The 18,873-nt window shown below is 44.0% G+C and overlaps 1 protein-coding gene and 1 long non-coding RNA gene across 2 annotated transcripts; one reads left to right on the top strand and one right to left on the bottom strand.

The window, feature by feature from the left end:
• Window positions 1-87: 87 nt before the first annotated feature.
• Window positions 88-16,365, bottom strand: LOC118311066. Its single transcript, XR_004793894.2, has 4 exons — window positions 16,186-16,365; window positions 9,694-9,791; window positions 4,549-4,633; window positions 88-3,223 (listed from the first exon to the last, which is right to left on the bottom strand). It is a non-coding gene; the product is annotated as an uncharacterized LOC118311066 (long non-coding RNA).
• Window positions 10,910-17,575, top strand: angptl4 (angiopoietin-like 4). Its single transcript, XM_035634577.2, has 7 exons — window positions 10,910-11,562; window positions 12,397-12,507; window positions 12,613-12,706; window positions 15,271-15,384; window positions 15,501-15,596; window positions 15,831-16,115; window positions 16,211-17,575. The coding sequence occupies exons 1-7, from the start codon at window positions 11,038-11,040 to the stop codon at window positions 16,393-16,395; spliced, it is 1,410 nt and encodes a 469-aa protein (XP_035490470.1). The 5' UTR covers window positions 10,910-11,037; the 3' UTR covers window positions 16,396-17,575.
• Window positions 17,576-18,873: the final 1,298 nt, after the last annotated feature.

The following is an 18,873-nucleotide window of genomic DNA, read 5'->3' on the forward strand; positions in this document are numbered from 1 at the left end:
CCGATCATCACCCACAACATGTAGACCTATTGGTGGATGTGTTTACCATCTCTCCATCGCCCCCCTTTCTCTCCCTCCCTCCCTCTCTATCCCAAGGCCACTCCATGTTTGTCTGCATGCCACCAAGGTCTTACTCAGCTAGAAAACACCAGCAATGGACCTGTGTGTCTGTCTGTTTGTCTGTCTGTCTTAATTATCTGGAATGTTCACAGACATGCATCTGGAAGCTGCCACTGTTGACGTGAAGTGTCCGCTGCTTTCCCAAAATTAGACCAAATTTGTTGTGTCTCTAGTTTCATTTTGACAAGTGATGTACCCATGTAGCGCCAGAGTTTATTGAGGGTTGTATCAGGATCACACCCGGACAGCCCCTCACATCGCAGCTAACCGGGGCCCGTATTTACATCCTTAAAACTGGAATGTTCATAGTCCCCCTCTGCTCTCAAAATGTCAAAATTATACGATGAGACTGAAAAACAGATGAGTTATGAAATCAAGTGAATTTTCCTTCTCGCAGTGACCAGTGGTGAAAGCAAGGGAAACATCTGAACAAGTCAGTGCTGCAGGGTGTTGCTGCACCAGGAGGTTGGCTCTCCGTGAATGGGTTCTGTGTTTGCATGTTCTTTAAACAGCAATGGTGGAGGAGGTATTTGGGCATTTACAGTCAATAATCGTGTATAAAGGCTGAAATAATGATGTTTAACATGAAAGGGCCTGTTTCAGAGAACATTCTGTTCAGTCCCTTCTGCCCCACTGAACTTTTTTTTTCTTCAGCGAAATGTTTTGGTTTTCTGACCCTGTTTTGGTTCACTCACACCTCTCTCCTCGTCTCACCTCATCTTGCATGTTTAAGGGCCAGCAGGAGGTTGTTTTCAGCAAAAGGAGCTCTAAAATAATCCACTGTGCACCACCTGCTCAGCACCAAACAGCAGGCAGGCGTGGGTTGCAAAGAGCTAGTGGACGTAGTGGAACATGTAGAGCCAGACCTCGGTGGAGAAAAAGACTGAGCAAAAAAAATGACATTCACCAAAAAGCATGAAACGTGACTCTATGTGATCTTCCTCCATAACTACTGGATGAATAAATAAGCAAATGTTGAGCAAAAAAAATGACATTCACCAAAAAGCATGAAACGTGACTCTATGTGATCTTCCTCCATAACTACTGGATGAATAAATAAGCAAATGTTGACCAACAAGTTCATCATATCAACTTTGGTGTTGATATTTTGATGCATCATTATTACTGGATTGTTAATGATGATGCATGATGAAGCTGGTTCAATCTGTCTTTTGCTTTTTGTTAAGAGAAACAGCATATAAAGTAGCTGTAACATAAATGCAGCAGTGTTTAAGTATAAATTAACATAAATTGGAAATATTAATGTAAAAAAATTGGACTTGAGTGAATATACGCCGACAGTGGTCTGACAAATGCCAGAGTTTACCTTTGGTCATGGCTATTTCAATTCTGCACAGATTTGCCTGTAACAAATGTACCGCACAGAGACACAAGTTCCAATTGCAGACCTTCTCGTCATGCTGGTGTGAAGGGGCTTGCTGGAATTGGAGGAACTTGGCAGGAGGCTTTGTTTATGCCATGCTGGTTAACAGGATGTGCAGCAGGGAGGTCACGGAGCCTCCAGGGGGAGAGAGGCCTCTGATTTACAAACTCTGATCCCGGCTACGACCTGGGTCACAACCCTCAAATTTACTAATGGGGCCCATGGTAGGCAGAGAGAACAAACTCCCCAGAGGTAACTAAAAGACGTTCCCTGCCCTTCTCTCTCTCTCCCTCCGCTGGTTTCTGTCCTCGTCTTTCTCACAGCCTCCAGTCCCGCTGACCACTGAACTCTAGTAAACCCTGCCTCTCCACAGACTCTCCTTGTTTCCTGCCTTTGATTGCAAAAGATGAGGCTGCAGAGGGTGAGGCTGGTCTAATTAGGGCTCCCTTTCCCCGCTCCCAGTAACGAGGGGAGATTGAGAAAATGAAACAAGGCGGAAATGAAAGGTTTAAGAAAAAACTTGGCATGCACAGCACATCCCTCGCTCAAAACATGCTAATCATGTTTACTTATTTGCGAAAGCACTGGGATTTAACTCCTCTAATCTGCTGTCCAGGAAATAAAAATACATTTAATCCAGGCTGCTCAAACAGAAACCGTTTGAAACAAATATCCTTGAAAATAGGCATGAAAAGAAACCTTTGTATTTGTGAGAGCAAGACACCACAGAAACCCCCCAAAAAACAAGACCAGAGAGAGTCAAATGAAGAGAGGACAGCTTGAAGGATGACAGCAAAAAAAGCCAAACACAGCCTGGACATCCTTCACTTTTATGTAAGCGAAAGTGCAGCAGGGGGAGACTCCAGTGTGTGAAGGTCAGAAAAACAAGCCATCCATTTATTTTTCGAAGGCTCCGTCCCCCACAATGCACATAACTTGTAGAATATCTTCCTCCGGGGTTGAACTGCACAACAATGTCGCAGCACAAGCAGCAGGTGCACAGACAGGGCTGAAACACAGGGTCAGGCGCTCAGCTGCCAATAATAATGAAGCCTTGTTGATGAGGGACGGTGACACGGGGGCAGGGTTAAGAAAGAGCTGTTTTTGAATCTCTTCGGCACATGTCCCTTGGCAAACACTGTCAAAACAAACATATGAGGACTCTGTCCCCTGGACTGACACGAATGCTGGCACAGTGAACTGCAACACACAGTCAGGTGTCGTTCCAGAGGCGGGAGTGTTGGTGCAGGACCGGGGGCAAGTCTGATGTGAGCAGGCTTGGTTAGTGGCGGTGATACATGAGGCCCATAATTTTAAGGTGAGAGGCAGCTTCAGGTTCAACTCCACCTGAGAGATATAGTCGACATTTCCTCACAGTTCACACCTGTTAACTGAGCATGATAGGCCCTAAAGGAGCAGTTCAATATTTGCCAATATATGTCCAGTCACTTTTTTTTGCCAAGCGGTAAATGAGAAGATTGATATGATTAGTATTAGTCTAGTATGAGAGTTTCTCTCGGTTCAGTTTGTTCCCTCTGCTAAGGAGGGGGACAAACTGTGTCAGTACAATATGATATGTGACATGTACAAAAAAAAAAGGAATAACTTAACGGGATGAAGGTCCCAGTGGCATCACATTCTGGGTTCATATTGTGGTCCTTGAAGAATCTGTCACACATTTGCAGAAATTTCACCGGCGCTCAGCGATGAAACCTTGAGCTGCTGACATACAACGAGAGATCAGGACACATTCATCACACACAGCCGGCTAAATATTTAACAGGAACAAACTCCTGAGAAGTTAAAATGAAGTTAAAAAGTTAAGAAGTTTCAGGGGCCAAAAATATTTACTTTTCTCGCGATAGGTTACTTTAACCTTCAGGTTTTCTCTGACCTGTCAGTGTCGAATATCTACTCAGTGAGTCAGCAGGACAAACAGTAGAATAGATTTTTGTCAGCTAAGGAATAACGGTGCCAGTAACTTACCCCTGCATTTCAGCCATGGCACAAAGAAAGCATCATATCAAATGAATTCTCCCAACGTGAAATGATGCAACACAACAGCAGGCCATTTTGAAATTTGTGGCTGTCGCTATAAAAACTCCCTAACAACCCAAACACCAAGAAGTCCCTGGGTCTACCCAGGTTCAATTAGATTTCAGGATTTGAGACTAATGTGGGTCATGGTTCAATCTTTGGGGATTATAACGGTTTTAATGGATTGAGTCAACAGATGGTTAGTTGTGGACGAACTGACAGAGGATAATTCTTGAAGTGCACAGGTTACTCTTCGGTTAAATGTCTTTTAAAAGGCCCCTTGTCAAACCTGTACCTGTTTTTGACTAAACTACAGTGCTTCACTATGGTCACATTCAAAGCATATCGTTTTCACATTTTGGGAAATCTGTACAGTAAAAATAGAACTATTGCTGGCCATCGGTTATCTTATCTTAGCACAGAGGCTGTTTCAATTAGCCTGGCTCTCTCCAAACAGAATCTACCACCTTCATTACATTTCACACATTATATCTTGTTTTGTTTTTATAATGTACACAAAAGAAATTAAATGGAAACATTTTTGGGGGGTATGGGCAGTTTTATAGGGATTTGTTATCACCATGAAGTTGACCCATTATCCCACATGGGTTTTGGAACTAATATGTGATTATGTTCATTTTTGATCTTGAGAGGTGCTGGTAGGCCGGTTTTGATGTTTCCCTGTTTCCGGTCTTTGCCAGGCTAAGCATAACATGTCCTGGCTGTAGCCTAATGTTCGTGTCTGTCAGGTTTAGACTGACATGAGTATGGCATCGATCTCAGAGCTGTTTCTGCATAAGGCCCTGTATGGAGATATAAATGTATAATTCCTGCAGAAATCTCAGTAGGCTACCTACAAACACATCCACAGCTGCTGTGGTACAGGTATAGGTCAGCGCTCCTCCTGTCTGGAAGAACACTTGTAACTCAAGCCTTCTTTCCGTTTCCTTTTCCAAACCACCAGCTGCTTAGCACTTGACAGTAAGAGGCTGTCTGCCAATACTCACATTTTTCCCATAACAGGCCTCATTCACAGTTGAATCCCTCTTCAGTTTGAGTGTCTCCTCCATCCGACCTGCTCCCACCTCCTCTCTTGTTGATCAGAAAATGAATGGGGGAATAAATTAGTATGGTTATGATCGGTGACCTACACACAGCAACCTCAAGTGCTCCTCGCCATGTGGTAAACAGTACAAGTGCTCTAATGTTGCACATTAGTTCATGGGAATCCGGCTCGATATCCGGGGTACACATCGGCGAGGGACAAAGATGCGTCCTCTAGGAAAACCTTTTTATATCTAGTCCATGGGGGAGACTTAACCGCTACTGATTATCATGAGTCCAAAAAGATGGGTTCTGGAGAGCTCGTTTAGCCTACAGCTGCATCACTTGAGCAGAATCCCAAGACAATGTAAATATGTGTTTGAGTTATTTACAGCTACTTCAAATTTGACATGGAATTCAGCCTTGACCTTGGAAACTTGGTTTGGTGGGAGTAAACAGTATATTGCAGTAGGATTTTTTTACATAAACACATGCTCTTGATTAAGTTAAGCAATGTAGACTTTCCTCTGCCAGGGATTTTGTGTTATCACCCAAGGTGCTGGTTGGCTTACTCAATTCTTAGCAGGATTGACCAAAAAGTATCAACCTTTGTAGCAGGAAGGGGCAAAGGGCCAGGAAAGAACCAATTACATTTGGGTGTGGATCAAGTTAAAAGGATGGATCCAATATTGAGCCTCCCCACTGCGAAAAAAGAACATCTTTGAACATTTTCATCAATTTCGTCAAGGAAACAATGTATTTGCTTAGTTTAAGCACCACTGAAGCGCACCGGTAAACATGTTGCTGGCTCGTCGTTTCTCCACCATTTATGCTTTGCTAAGCTAAGCTTAAAAGACAGATGTGAATATTGATCGTCTCATCTGATGCTTTGCAAGAAAGTGGAAAACGTACCAACATTTACCAACATGTGGCATTATTATTTTTGAACTTCAGTTCTAGCCTGTTCGGTACAGTCCGTCCTGTCGTCAGCTTCCATTGGTTCCAGCATGAAATACATACTCAGAAAGTCAAGTTGGGGCTTTGTTTAACAGCAGTTGTGTAACTCTGGATATCCCGTCTGGAATTAAAGATCAAGGCTCGGGGGCAGAAATTACATCTCTGGTGCAATTTTTCCCCCAACCCCCTGACACCAAATGTCCATGTGCTCACTTGTCTTCCCTAAATGAAGCCAATGCAGTCACCCCACAGATCAAGTCTAATACAGTTTGCAATCTCACAAGCACTTGTTTGTTCGGCATACATGGGGGAGAGCCTGACCCAAAAAAAACCAGTGTAGATTTCCACCATCATAAGGAGCTGACTGCATACACAGCTGCTGAGGTCATATACGCGTATTTATATTATCCAAAAATGGCAAATGTGTACATTCTGTACTTTTCTGCTTCCTGCCAGCTGGGACATTCATTTAGTCCAAGAGCCACGGAATAACCGAGGGGAAAAGCATGAAGAGCCTTTGGAAGTAAAGATGTGTAGAAGGGACGTCTATCAGCAGGAGGACAAGTCTGAGAAGCACAAGTATCTCATGGCAAACAAACACCGACCCAGTCGAGCAGATGCACTAACAAAAACACATTCATTTGTATCGTGTTGCACATGTCTGTGCATGTGTAAGCTGAGCATGAGATGGAGGGAATGTAAAATGAGACAACCATATATGTGTATGTGTGTTTGTGTGTGCGCAAGAAAGAAACATGTATTAATGAAATGTGTGTATCCGTTGATCAAAGTCTGTCCTCAGCTGCACAAACAGGGCACTGGAGAACAGGGACAGCAGTTTTGTGGGTTTTTTGTGTTACATAACTCGTCTTATGTCACAGTTTTTGACCTCAAAGAGAAAAGGGCTTATACATTCTTCTAATACGGACAATTCAGATCTTTCACATGACATTACTGAAGCTAATCAAAGGCAGATACTTTCTAAAAAAAAAAAAAAGGTTACAAAAAAAAGATGTCTGAGATTTGTGTGGGAACTGAACGGGTCTCTTGATACATGCTGATGCAAAATGGATACCCAAATGGATGTCCAAGGACAAGCACATCGGAGTTCCCACAGGAAATCTCTCATATCCTTTCAGCCGGCTCTCCCTGCCTGGGCCTATTTGTGCTGAGGTGAAGAGTCACACCTGCAGCTAAAAGAAAACAAAACATGAATGCAAAAAAGCTACCGGTTCCTGGGGCAACAATGCTGAACCAGAGGGATATATGAGCAGGCTGAGGCTGAGCAAATATGAGGGTTGTTCATCCCCTTTCCACCACTTGGAGGCAGTAGTGTGTTTTAACCTGGCTGTCTGCTGTTTCAACGCAGAACGGGAACTGGAAACGGGTTCAAGGCAAACTTTACCTCTGCAGGTCTGTCTGATATGTGAGCGTGTATAAATGAGGACACGTGTATCTGTCAGCAGGTTTGTCTGTCCTCAATAGTTTGTGTGCTTAAGGGCCCAAAAGGGAGGAAAAGTAATGTAACTCCCGACTTAACCTTAACCTTAAGTTTATCAGGCAATTTATGTCAAATATGATGTGATTTCCTCGGGATGGAAATATTAAAATATGCTAAATTGTTTATCGACGACAGCTTCTCATTGGCGGGACAAGCACTGATGACATTAATTGCGGCCACATTCCATTTAGGTGTACCAGTTTCAGGTTCTCGGTCATGTGCATGAGTCACCTGCACGAGTAACACCTTGTGATACACATGCTATGAAAGTAGAAATGTCTGCATTGTGTATCAGGCTTTTAGAGAAAAATTTGATACATTCTGCACCACATCCCAAATAAAATGATTATGCTGTATTTTCTATATGATTTATGAATATGGCCTGAAAAGCAGCACACCACATCTTCTTGTGTTCAATTACATTTACCTCTCGGGTCCATCCTGACTGACGCTCAATCACAAGCAACAATTCACGAACCCTGAACCTCGGTGGCCCTGAGGACAGGTGGCAAGGTCGCTGCCTGTCAGCTGCTCATGAATATCTCCTGATGTAGGAAATGAGGGATTAGGGACAGGTGATATTTGGCCGGCTGACTCAAAGAGGTGTGATGGAGGCAGGTACACATCCAAAGATATGGCTCAGAGGACGTGTTGCCGAACTGAGTGCCTTATTCTAGTGTCTTGCTTTGATATTCACAAGCTGAGATCGCAAAGGTCTGTTTCAAAGCTGGCCCTCATCTCCGTTTTGGCTTAGTTACTTCAATGAAATAAATTCAGGTATGTATTTTCTGGCAAACACAAGTGTAAAAATTAGTGAATATCAAAACCTAAAACCCTTTGATGGAATAGGAAATGGAAAAGATTTGGTTTATCCATGGGAAACAGAGGTTTACTGCTTTAACAGGCTCCAGCACCTGTTTGTTTTTTTCGTCCTCCCTCTTTCCATCCTCGCATACATGACTAAGTCTAGGGGCGGCACTGGGATTTACAGATGTTCTGTGTTTGGAATCTGGGTAAAAGGTCACCATGCCGGCTGAAGATGGGAGCGGACATTTTGGGAAATTGAATAAGCAGCTGTGGCGTGCCGTGGATCTGGTAATGATCAGTCACATATGACTGTAGGGCTGCGAGAGCACAAATGACAGGATACAGAGGAGACGGATTCCTGCAAGCCTCATACATTATAACAAATACTTTTTTCAAAATGTAATCCAGTAGTCTGTTCCAAAGTAAATATGTTATGCCTAGTGACTAGCAGAAGATTAGTATGTTGATTCTTCTTGTCTGACCATATTTCTGTCCACTCTGGATGAAACTCAGTGGTGGAAATGAACTGATTTGATTTGAACTTCAAGCTACATTATACTTTTACTCTACTATAAGAATATACATTGTATTATATTTTATCCTATGACAAAATGTGTTTCATTGTTACTGATTCTCAGCTTCCAAACAATATGTTGATAGCAATTCAACTTTGCTGTACCTTAACAAGATGCAACATTAAAATGTTGCTTCCATGTTAATGCATCTGTAATAATCCAATATCCAATATATATAATGAAATAGCAATATGAAAAAGACAATACTGGATCATTTTGAAACATAAAATACATTTTCTATCATACCTAGGTACTTTAACTTTGAATGCAGGACTTTTTCTGTGGTTTCTCTACTATCATTTAAGTAAGACAATGTTAAGCTTGTCCCATCATGAAATTTACAAGGATTTTCAATTCTGACTATCTCATGAATTATTAGTAAATTACGTCCAGAAAGCTATGACTGATGCAAGCATGAGTCATTTCATATGTCTCACCACAACATTGAGGTCAATCCAAATTTTCCACATCAACTTCTGGCTATTTTCTTTTATATACCTATACATACAGTACATTGCATTTCATCAAGCTCCTAAACAAATAGCCGTTATGTATCTGAACCACCATATTGAGCCATATTTTTTCAAATATGAACAACAGCTGGGTCCTTTAGATGAAGAGTTAATTGTCCTTATGTCTGATTAAATGCAGACATCTGCAAGCCAGGCCAAGAAAAAATGAAGGTCTGGGGTTCGTCTTTCACATGGTCGCTGCACACCCCACTCACATCACTGCCAAGTGCTACAAAGTCCCAGAGGAACAAAACAAGGCACGTAGGTTGTTCGCTTGTACAGTCATGGTGATCGTGTAACAGACAGTCATCGGGTTAAGCTTTGACTGCATCTTTTTGGGGTTTTCCCTGGTTTTCCCTTTACCTGCTCCACACAGATACCTTCCACCCACTTGGCTTTTCCTTTACATGTGAAAAACACTTCACCTAATATTAAAAAAATATGTTATCATTCGAGGATAATCCCGCTGAACTGTAGCTGAATATGAATCATCCCCACAGTCGAAGCACAGGTTTGAACAAACAAAAGAGCATCTGTCCCCATCAACCTCAGGCTTGCTCAAGGCGGAATAAGAAAAGTCTAGTCTTTTCTATATTTAACAATAACACAGCAGTCTTTGGTTATCCCTGGGGAAACCCCTCTTTGCCGTGGCTTTGAGGAAAAATAATGCATGTTTGTTACATTCCAGACACATACGTGAGGGCCGTAATTCTGCTCTCAGCACCGTCAGCAGTCTCCCAGTTACCTTTCACCTACTTAGGTCTGGGCTGTGGACAGGAGAGGGTTAAACCAGCTCCTTCTTTGTGGTCTGGCAGCGGATCACGTAAGGCTTGAGATCTCCCCGACAGAGTTTTCTAGAAAAAAAAGGAAAAGAAAGAATGAAAGACAGAAAAAACCCTCTACGACCCATGATGTGGCCATTCTCTGTGCTGTGAACTTTCCCCTAATTCTCACAGTCCTCCCAGTCGTCACAGAGCAGATCTTTGCTGAGGAACACCTCAGGCCAAATCACTGGCATGTTTTCCTCCCTGACGTGCTCGACCTCACTTCATTCATTCCTTGTGATATCCGAGAAGAGATAATTAGGAAACTCTGATACGCTTGCTCAACAATAGCTGTTTCTCTTGGCTTGGAGGAATCTTATTCGAATTCATTTTAAGAAAAATTGGGGATTAAAGAAATTATGTTATCCTAACAGTTTCATTCCATTTATCTTTTCTTGAAGATATATCATTTCATTTAACACTATCCACTGTGTACAAATGACCTTGACTCTGTCTGTTGTGCAGATCAAGCCATATTCCATAAGTGTTTGTTTCTATTCAGAAACGAATAAGAGAAAGAAAATACAGCGGCAGCAAAACTGAACGAAGGAGAGAAAAGATTTCATTTGTTTGACACAATGAAGCAAGGTTACGGGACATGGTAAACAATTTATGACTGTGTCAGTTACTGACATGAAGCCAGGGCTCCAATGTTCCCCTCAGATAGTGATGGGTCCACTCAAGGTCTGGGCTCCATCTTTCAGAGGCATCCGTGTGGGAGGCTCTCACAGCCCGTGTCTGTCAGCCTGAATATCGAATGAACTGTCCACTCTAAATAACATTATCTGGCTTCTGATATCATTATCAGATAATTTCAGGATGTTCTTGAGCTGACGAACGGATTAGCTCACTTGTTCAGGAACAAGACACACGCCACACTTGGTGTCAATTCAACAACACTTCACAATAAAGCAATTGTTTCATGGGTGGGGACATCAATTGTTTAGATTCCTCCCCTCGATAATGTAGCCCCCCTCTCCCACAGTGCTTTTTCTCATATCATGTCCCTCCTCTGCCTCTGCAATGAATAGTTAACAGAGAGGTGGAGGAGGGACAGAAACCTGAGATTGACGGCACCCCTCCCTCTCCTCCGCTGGCCAATCGCAGGCAGCTCAGAGTTGAGGGCTGTGAAACTATATAACTGGTGCTTTGGCTGTTCAGACAGGAGCCTGAGCTCTCAACTCATTCAACCCAGCAAGACAGAGCTGAACACTGCACACACAGCAAGAACACATTCATTGCAAAGCAAGAAGTCAAGTTTAGGACAACAGCAAGAATGAAGACAACAATGGCAACTCTGATTCTCTGCCTGGTGGTGCTCCTGGCCACAGGTTTCCCTCTGGAGAGGAAAGGGTCACCCTCAGGCGGTGCTGCCAAGGAGAAGCGTGTACAGTATGCAGCGTGGGACGATGTGAATGTCATTGCCCACGGTCTCCTGCAGCTGGGCCAGGGGCTGAAGGAGCACGTCGACAAGACCAAAGTCCAGATGAGGGACATCTCCACCAAGCTGAAGGTCTTCAACCGCACGGTGACCGAGCTGGGAAAGGAAAGCCAGAGGCTGCGAGGGGAGGGGGAGGCCCTGAAGGTTCAGGCCCGGGGACTGGAGGACAGAGAGGGGCAGCTGCTGAATGTCACCGCCGAGCTGAGGGAGAAGGCAGAGGAGATGCAGCAGGAGAGGAGGACGATGAGTGAGAGGGTGAGCCGGCTGGAGGAGAAGGTGGACAGCATGCTGCAGGGAGACACACTGCTGTCTGACTCAAATGCGGGTGCCAAGAACAAGAGTGATGCTCGCAACGTCCAGGTGAGAATGGAGGCAATTCTGTGTTTGCGTTTCAATGGCAGAATTATGCTAAAATAAGGGGGAATAACATTGGTTAGTTTGGGGGGATGAATGAGCCTTTCCACTATCTGCAAAGTATCCCTATGCTAGATTCTTCAACATATTAACAAAAAGCCCCCAAAAGTTATATCGTATGTGCACCACTACAGATGTGTAAAAGTATTCTTCAAGTTAGTGGATGTACATTATGCATGGACAGTTGTGCTCTTTCTCTCAGCTCAAAGGCAAGTGTATGGAGGGTGAGTGGTGGGTGGAGGGGTGGGGATTGGTTAACAAGCCTGCTCTGCATGGAGGAAGCGTGTGTGTGCAGTACGTGCGGAGAAACAGTAAAAGGCTGCCAGACAAAGGAATCTGCAGGCAGCAGCTATAAGAGGGTGCAAATGATTTTACGCAGCTGTCACATTTTTACAACCTGGAAAGTATTCGGCCTCATGACACACAGTAGACAGGAGGGTTATGAGAGGTGCGCTCTTTTTGTAGCTCAACCTTTGAAAAGGTACTATGTGAGCCTGAAAGGCTTCTTAGTGGGATGGAAAATCCCGCTCTGTGAAGGAGTTACATAACCACCCCACAGTCGGGGGGAGAGGACGAACGCTTGTCATTGAAGGGTGTAAATGTACGTCTTCAGGCTCTTCAATGAAACCCTGCATGGGGCCCATCTGTCATGTTAATTCTGGTTCAACTGAAAACGGTCACTGTGCCATCACGGTCACATTTTACGCACAAGGCACGGTGTGGAATAAAGTTATGGACATACTAACAAACTGGTATCTGTGTGTTGTTTTTTTCTGTCAGCTGATGCTGGAGTCTCAGAACAAACGCATCGATGATCTGATGGGGAGGATCAGACTCCAACAGGAGAAGCTTGACAAGCAGAATGTGCGCATCAGGACGCTGCAGAGCCAGGTGAGCACGCGTCACAACAAAGTGTCTGCAGTCAACACCATAGCAATTTGATCATATTTTCTGCTACTTCATTACTGATACATTAACTCTTTCTTTTTTTTCCAGATCCAGCATTCACGACAGAGATCCTCCCCGCAGAGCAGCAACACTGACGGCTCTGAGCAAAGTGGCGTCTTGGAGCAAGGCGACTCGCCAGTTGGTGAGTAAAGCCGGAAAGCGTCCTGAAATCCCCACATGGCACCGTCTTAAGACGGCTGGACAAAATGTGACGCCGAATGTGGCGGACCATCTGCTTGGTGAGGCCACAAAGAAGCTTAAATCACCGGCAATTAAAATCAAGGAGTCAAATCGATTTGGGGACACGCGCCTCTGCTCAGCGTGACGCCACAGAGAATAAACTGGTGGACCTAAAGCACAGGCCACTTTAAAATCCCAATTGCATTAGTTCAGTTAATACAGGATTACATTAAGACAATGACATAAGTTAAGCAAGCGAAGATAAGTTGGTTAAGTTAATACATTTGTCCAACAAAATCAACTAAAAATGCTTTATAGCCTTATTTTAATTACCACAGAGAGAGAGAAAAAAGATCTATTGGGATAAATAGTATTTGAGAAGCTGAACTGGGACACAAACACTGCGAGAGCAAGTCTCCCTTTCGTCAGTGCCCTTCTCACTGTGGCGTACAGTAATTGTATGAGGCAGTAAATGACGCCGTGGCGTGCAGCCACGCCAAGCAGCTGCTGCCCGCATCTGAGCTGAACTGTGACTGGACCTGCGGTCACAATGGCTGCTTTCATCCAGACTGTGCCACGGACTGCTTTCAAACCAAACGTTCGAAGAGCTGAGACACAACCACATTTTGTTTTTATAATGTCATTTTAGTAGGGTTTAGTCCTCGCAGACGATGGGGTGGACTGTGGCGGACAGAGGGGGGGGGGGAATAACAACAGCAAATAAATCTCTGCGCGATGAATGAGTAGATTGTAGACTCGCATCTCTGTTCTCTGGTGGCCACAGATGAGAACTAGGGTAAAGGTGAACACGGCTGAGGCAACAGTTGAGTTCAGTCAGCCAGCTCTGACATCAGCAGGATTTGAGGAATGAGGAAAAAGAAACCAGTTTCTATGGCGAGATTTCAACTGGGGGAAAGTTCACACGTCTCTGAGTGTTCAGTCAGGGTCACACAGCTCAGTGGGATTACTCACACACTGATCATTTCTGTGTGTGTGTGTGTGGTGGGGGGGTGGGCTTCTGGAAAAGGCAAGGAGGGAGGCTTTGTAAAAATCTTGCATGCGGTGTTCCTCAGATTACTGTCCTTGTGCTTGAGCCAGAAAAAAAAGGATCAAAGGAAAACAACAGAGGATTGGGGAAAGGTGGTCTAAATTTATCAGTGAACCTTGTACAGATATTTTTCACCCTTTTGAAGACCTCCACCCCTCTCGCCTTTCAGAAGTCCAACTTCTTTTGTGTAAAACAAACATTTGTAGATCCCCAAAGAATGAGCAACCTTTCCCCTAGATCTGTCGGGGAGTCAGACATCCCCCCCTCCTCCACCTCAGTCATCCTCTCCTCCCCCATCCCCACACGCAAACTCCTCACCTCCAGGCAGCATCTCCTCCTTTCTCCCCATTGTAATGACAAAGAAGTGTGCCAAAGTTCAGGAGAGCCCCTCGGCCCAAGGCAGATTACAGCCACAACTGGCCGCCAAGAGTTCATGCCTCTGGAGGAAGGGTCATTACACACACACGCTGGCCAACCTACACTGAAAATAAAAACAGGCGAATATCCGTTTAAAAATAACTAAATCAAATGAAAATTTAATTATTTGATTTTTTTGTTGTGTAAATATGTGAAATAGCATCATGTGACAATGTCACCCGTGATGAGAAAGGATTACCGGAGGGCCGCTATAAGTCTTGAGCCACATGACAGCTCCAGTGGGCTCTGGAGTCCCCTGCTTTGTATTCCTGCTGTCTCCAATTTCCCTTTCACAGCAGCAGCCCCGCCACCACCCTCTGATCACTCCCTGTGCATGCACCAGCCATGCACCAGCCATGCACGCCTGCATTGCTGAAGGGCTGCTGTGCACATGAGGGAAGTGTGACAGGGGGTGGGGGGGGGTTACTAGGAAGGGGTGTAAAGCGTAGAGTGCAACTCAATAGACTGGAGAGCCAAGCAGCTGTAAACAGGGAAGTCTGCTTGGGAACTGGGAGAAGGGTCATATTTATAACAGAGAGAAGTTCTCACTCACTCTTTTCCTTGTTAGAACTAGGTCAAAGGCTCTGTCGGGTTTCAAGTTTATATCTTCAGACTAGCTGATAAGCTCACATGGAGAAATAGTCTTATTCCAAGCACTACACTCTGGAGCTCTCGCGGGACAGAGAAACCTGTCTCGGGGAAACTGTGAACGACCCACTTACAGTATGAAAGCTGATTAGAGTAAACAAGCTCAGATTCACGAAAAAAACCCTTTAACATGACACACAAAAAGAAAAAAAATTAATCTACACTATTGCAAAGTTTGGCAGTGACCAAGCAAACTTCCAGCCTCCTCCTTCCATCACAGTTACAGCACAAAGTTCAGGGGAGTAAAGCTGAAAAAGGAAAACACACAAGTAAAATGTGTCACGTAAAAATAGCACGGCCAGCAATGTAGGGGAAAGGTGATCATGTTGTTTAGACTATGGCGTCTTGCACTGATACTATATGCAACAGTTTTTTTGACATTGTGTTTTTTCCCCTCTTTGTTCCTCTTGTAGAGGTAGCATCAGACTGCCATGAGCTTTTCCTCAGAGGAGAGACCACGAGTGGGGTCTACACCATCCAGCCAATAAACACAGAGCCCTTTAAAGTCTTCTGTGAGATGACAGCCGGTAGGTGGAGTTGAACGTCTTCTCGTTTAGTTCAAAATCCCCAGACGGCATTAGAAGCTGTTCTTTTGACCGATAAAACGTTTTCTGATCAACCCTATTTGTGTATGTCTCTCCAGATGGTGGATGGACAGTGATCCAAAGGCGCCAAGATGGATCAGTGGACTTTGACCAGCAGTGGCAAGCCTATGAGAAAGGCTTTGGCAGCCTGAATGGTAAATGCTCTTTTGACTTTGACCTCCCTCTCACCAAATCCAGCACCGAACCAGCCAAGTGCAAGCTGGCCGGGCCAGGGCCAGATTAGATCAAGCAGCATGACAGTGTCTAGAGCCACTACATCAGTGCACAGGAGCTGGCCTCTGAAAGCATCTTATCACTGATAAGCTTGAAATCAGAAGCAAGAGTCAGAGATTCAACCTTTCTCTTCTCCGCTTTGTCTCTTTCTCCAGGAGAGTTCTGGTTGGGTCTAGGAAAGATCCACTCCATTGCTAAAGATGGTGGCTACACCCTCAACATCAAGCTCTCCGACTGGGGGGATGACTTGGCATCCATCCGCCTCCCGTTCCAACTGGGCGGAGAGGAAACCAAGTACTCGCTCCAGATTCAGGAGGTCGGCACTTTCGGAACCTTGGAGAGTTCCCTGGGGACTGACGCCACCTCCGGCCTGCCCTTCTCCACCAGTGACCAAGACAACGACCAGAAAAACGACACCAACTGCGCAAAGCACCTTTCTGGTAAGTTGAAGATGACAATCACAATGATAATTTACTAAGTTTTAAGTTGAGCTCATACACAGCATCTAACCTGTAATAATCCTTGGTCTTCATAGGTGGTTGGTGGTTCAGTAACTGCGGACGCTCCAACCTAAACGGTAGATACTTCCAGAGTCCTCCTCCCAAGCAGCGACACCAGAGGAAGCAGGGCATCTTCTGGAAGACCTGGAGGGGCCGCTACTATCCTCTCAAGTCCAGCATGATGATGATCGCCCCCGCTGCCATTGAGAACAAGTCATAAAAATAGAAAGAGACAAAGAGAAAAAGGTCATAACAAAGACACAAGGGAGGGAAAAAAGATTTTTTTAGATTTTGGACTGCTCTTTCCTTGGTGCTCGGTTGATGAGTTAGAGGTTTCCGTTCCCCTGGTTGTCTCCCTGTGGGGAAGACTTCATACAGGACCTCAAAATAAATGAGTTCCACATTTCCATTGCACTGTTCTCTGAGAGACGAGCAGATTTCTTCTCTGCACCTAAAGCCACAAATGGAAAAAAAGAGACAAAAATAAAAGACGCAGTGGAAATATTTCGTTCCACCACAGTAGTTGATTCCATCTGTTGGTGGAAACAGGGGCCCGAAGTCAGGGGAGCGTCACCGGGCGAGTCCAGGCCTGTCTACTGTGCTGTGAGCCACAAAACACCTCCAGCAAGTCGAGACCCGTCAACAGACGTGTGCTGTGCATTGCTGTCGACTTTGAATGTGGCTTCATAGCGAGTAAACAGCACTGACAGCTCAAAAACAACCAACTGCTCTTATTTTGTAGAGGATTCATGTAGGAGTGACATGCAGGCCCGTTAAGTGAGCCCTTCAAACCCGACGGTGCGGACCAAATGGTGACTGAATTGAAACAGTCATTTTCCACATGAGATGATGAGATTAGTGTTTGAAAGCATTATTTTAAGTTATAGAATCACTGTAAACTTGGATTGCGATGCAGAAACTGTGTTAAGACTGATGTTAGAAAGCAGTTCAAGGGGCACTGAAAACCATTCCAGCCTTTTGTACAGCATAAAGGACATTCTGCCTGCAGATTTGAATCAAATTAAGCATATTCTTCACCATCTTAAATTGTTCTGTGGAGATTTAGATGATGTTAAGTCATATTGACTACTTTTAAGATGAGCGACATGGTTTTGTACATAGTGTATGAAGAAATGTCATCTGTCTTTTCAGAAATGTAACTGTTACTGATTTGTCGTGACACTATCTGTTCTGTCTTTACTTGAGAGTTTGTTGTTGTAGAGGTTCACTTTTCTTATTTAAATGATGGAAAGAATCTATATATATATATATATATTTCTGGTGCTGCCTGTTTGTAATTTATATCGTCTTTGATGTGTTTAACAGATGTAAGATTGTTTTTTTTTAAAGAAAATGCCATCTTTTGGCCAAAATGAGCCAATAAAATTGATTTAAACTAATATTGCTATTTGTCTGTGTTTTATGTGCCACTTCAAGTAGCAACCTCACACAGGATAGTCAGCTGAAAACAGACCTAAATCACAAATATCTGACAAATATAAAGGAAAAATACGACCACAACTAGAGTCAATATAAGTCCATAGGCCCAAACTCAAACGTATTTGTTATCATATTAGCCAATTTGTTATACCAAATCCAAGATAATAAGCCTATAATGGCAAGAAGCAGTTTCCCCACTTGTTCACAATTACTGCTGAACTTCTACTTAAATTTAAAGTTTAACTGAGTGGACATTTATGAACGTGTGGACATATTAAGTTTATTAACCTAACCAGACCTGTATGGATGCAGATACAGTATTTGCTTGGGAAACACACACGCACACACAGAGCAGTGACTGACTATTGCATTGAGCCACACGTGGCAGATCTCAAAGACTTTACCAGCTTTATCATGTTACCTAGATGCAGAGGCTTCGAGGTGTCAGTTTTAATTTCACTGCACCACTTTCTGCTACTTTGTCGCGCTTAATGTTAATGTGCTTCACTCACAGTGATCCTCCCGGCACGGACAACCACTTCGGGATCAACCCCTGTAACAGCTGATCTGATGGAGTGTGTTCTCAACTGACCGTCAAGGTCGGCTGTGGCGTGCGGTATCACACCGCACTTGTAACCTGCAGAGAAAAACAAAAAGAGCATTAAAGCATTAAAAAGTAAAAGTACTCAGCAGTAATCCACAGCTGGTGTTAAGCCATTACATTTTTTCAATGCTGTATTCATCAGCAATTCACTTTTACATTTGGTTGAAGTGGAGCTATTTTTAAGAATTGTTTTTTTTTTAAAATCTTTATTATTTTTAATGAATCTACAGATTATTTTCTCATTTAACAGTTTGTTTGGCTCGCTAACTCTTTGGGTTCTAGCAAATAAAACAAATAAGATAAAATATGTAGTAGGTGAGATTTACAGTTCCTGGTGGGCAGATTGTGTCCCCTTTTGGTAAGAGTCAGGCTGGTTATCTTAGCATAATGTTATAAACGTAAAGGGAGCTCACTGGTATTAGCATCATATGAAACACGTATTCCTGTAAGTTTGTACAAATCACAAGTACCCGCGTGGAGCACTGCAGAACACCCGCGTGTTGATGTGAGGAGCAGATTCCCTCTAGTGAACCCAGACCAAGGGAGGGGGCGTCACTCACCGACGAAGAGTGCTCCGTTATCAAAAGGGTTGCCATGGTAACTGCGCCTCCAGAGAGGAGGACAGAAGGACCAACGAGCCTCCGCTGCTTCACT

This window comes from Scophthalmus maximus, chromosome 5, assembly GCF_022379125.1.
Source record: "Scophthalmus maximus strain ysfricsl-2021 chromosome 5, ASM2237912v1, whole genome shotgun sequence".
NCBI classification, from domain to species: Eukaryota; Metazoa; Chordata; class Actinopteri; order Pleuronectiformes; family Scophthalmidae; genus Scophthalmus; species Scophthalmus maximus.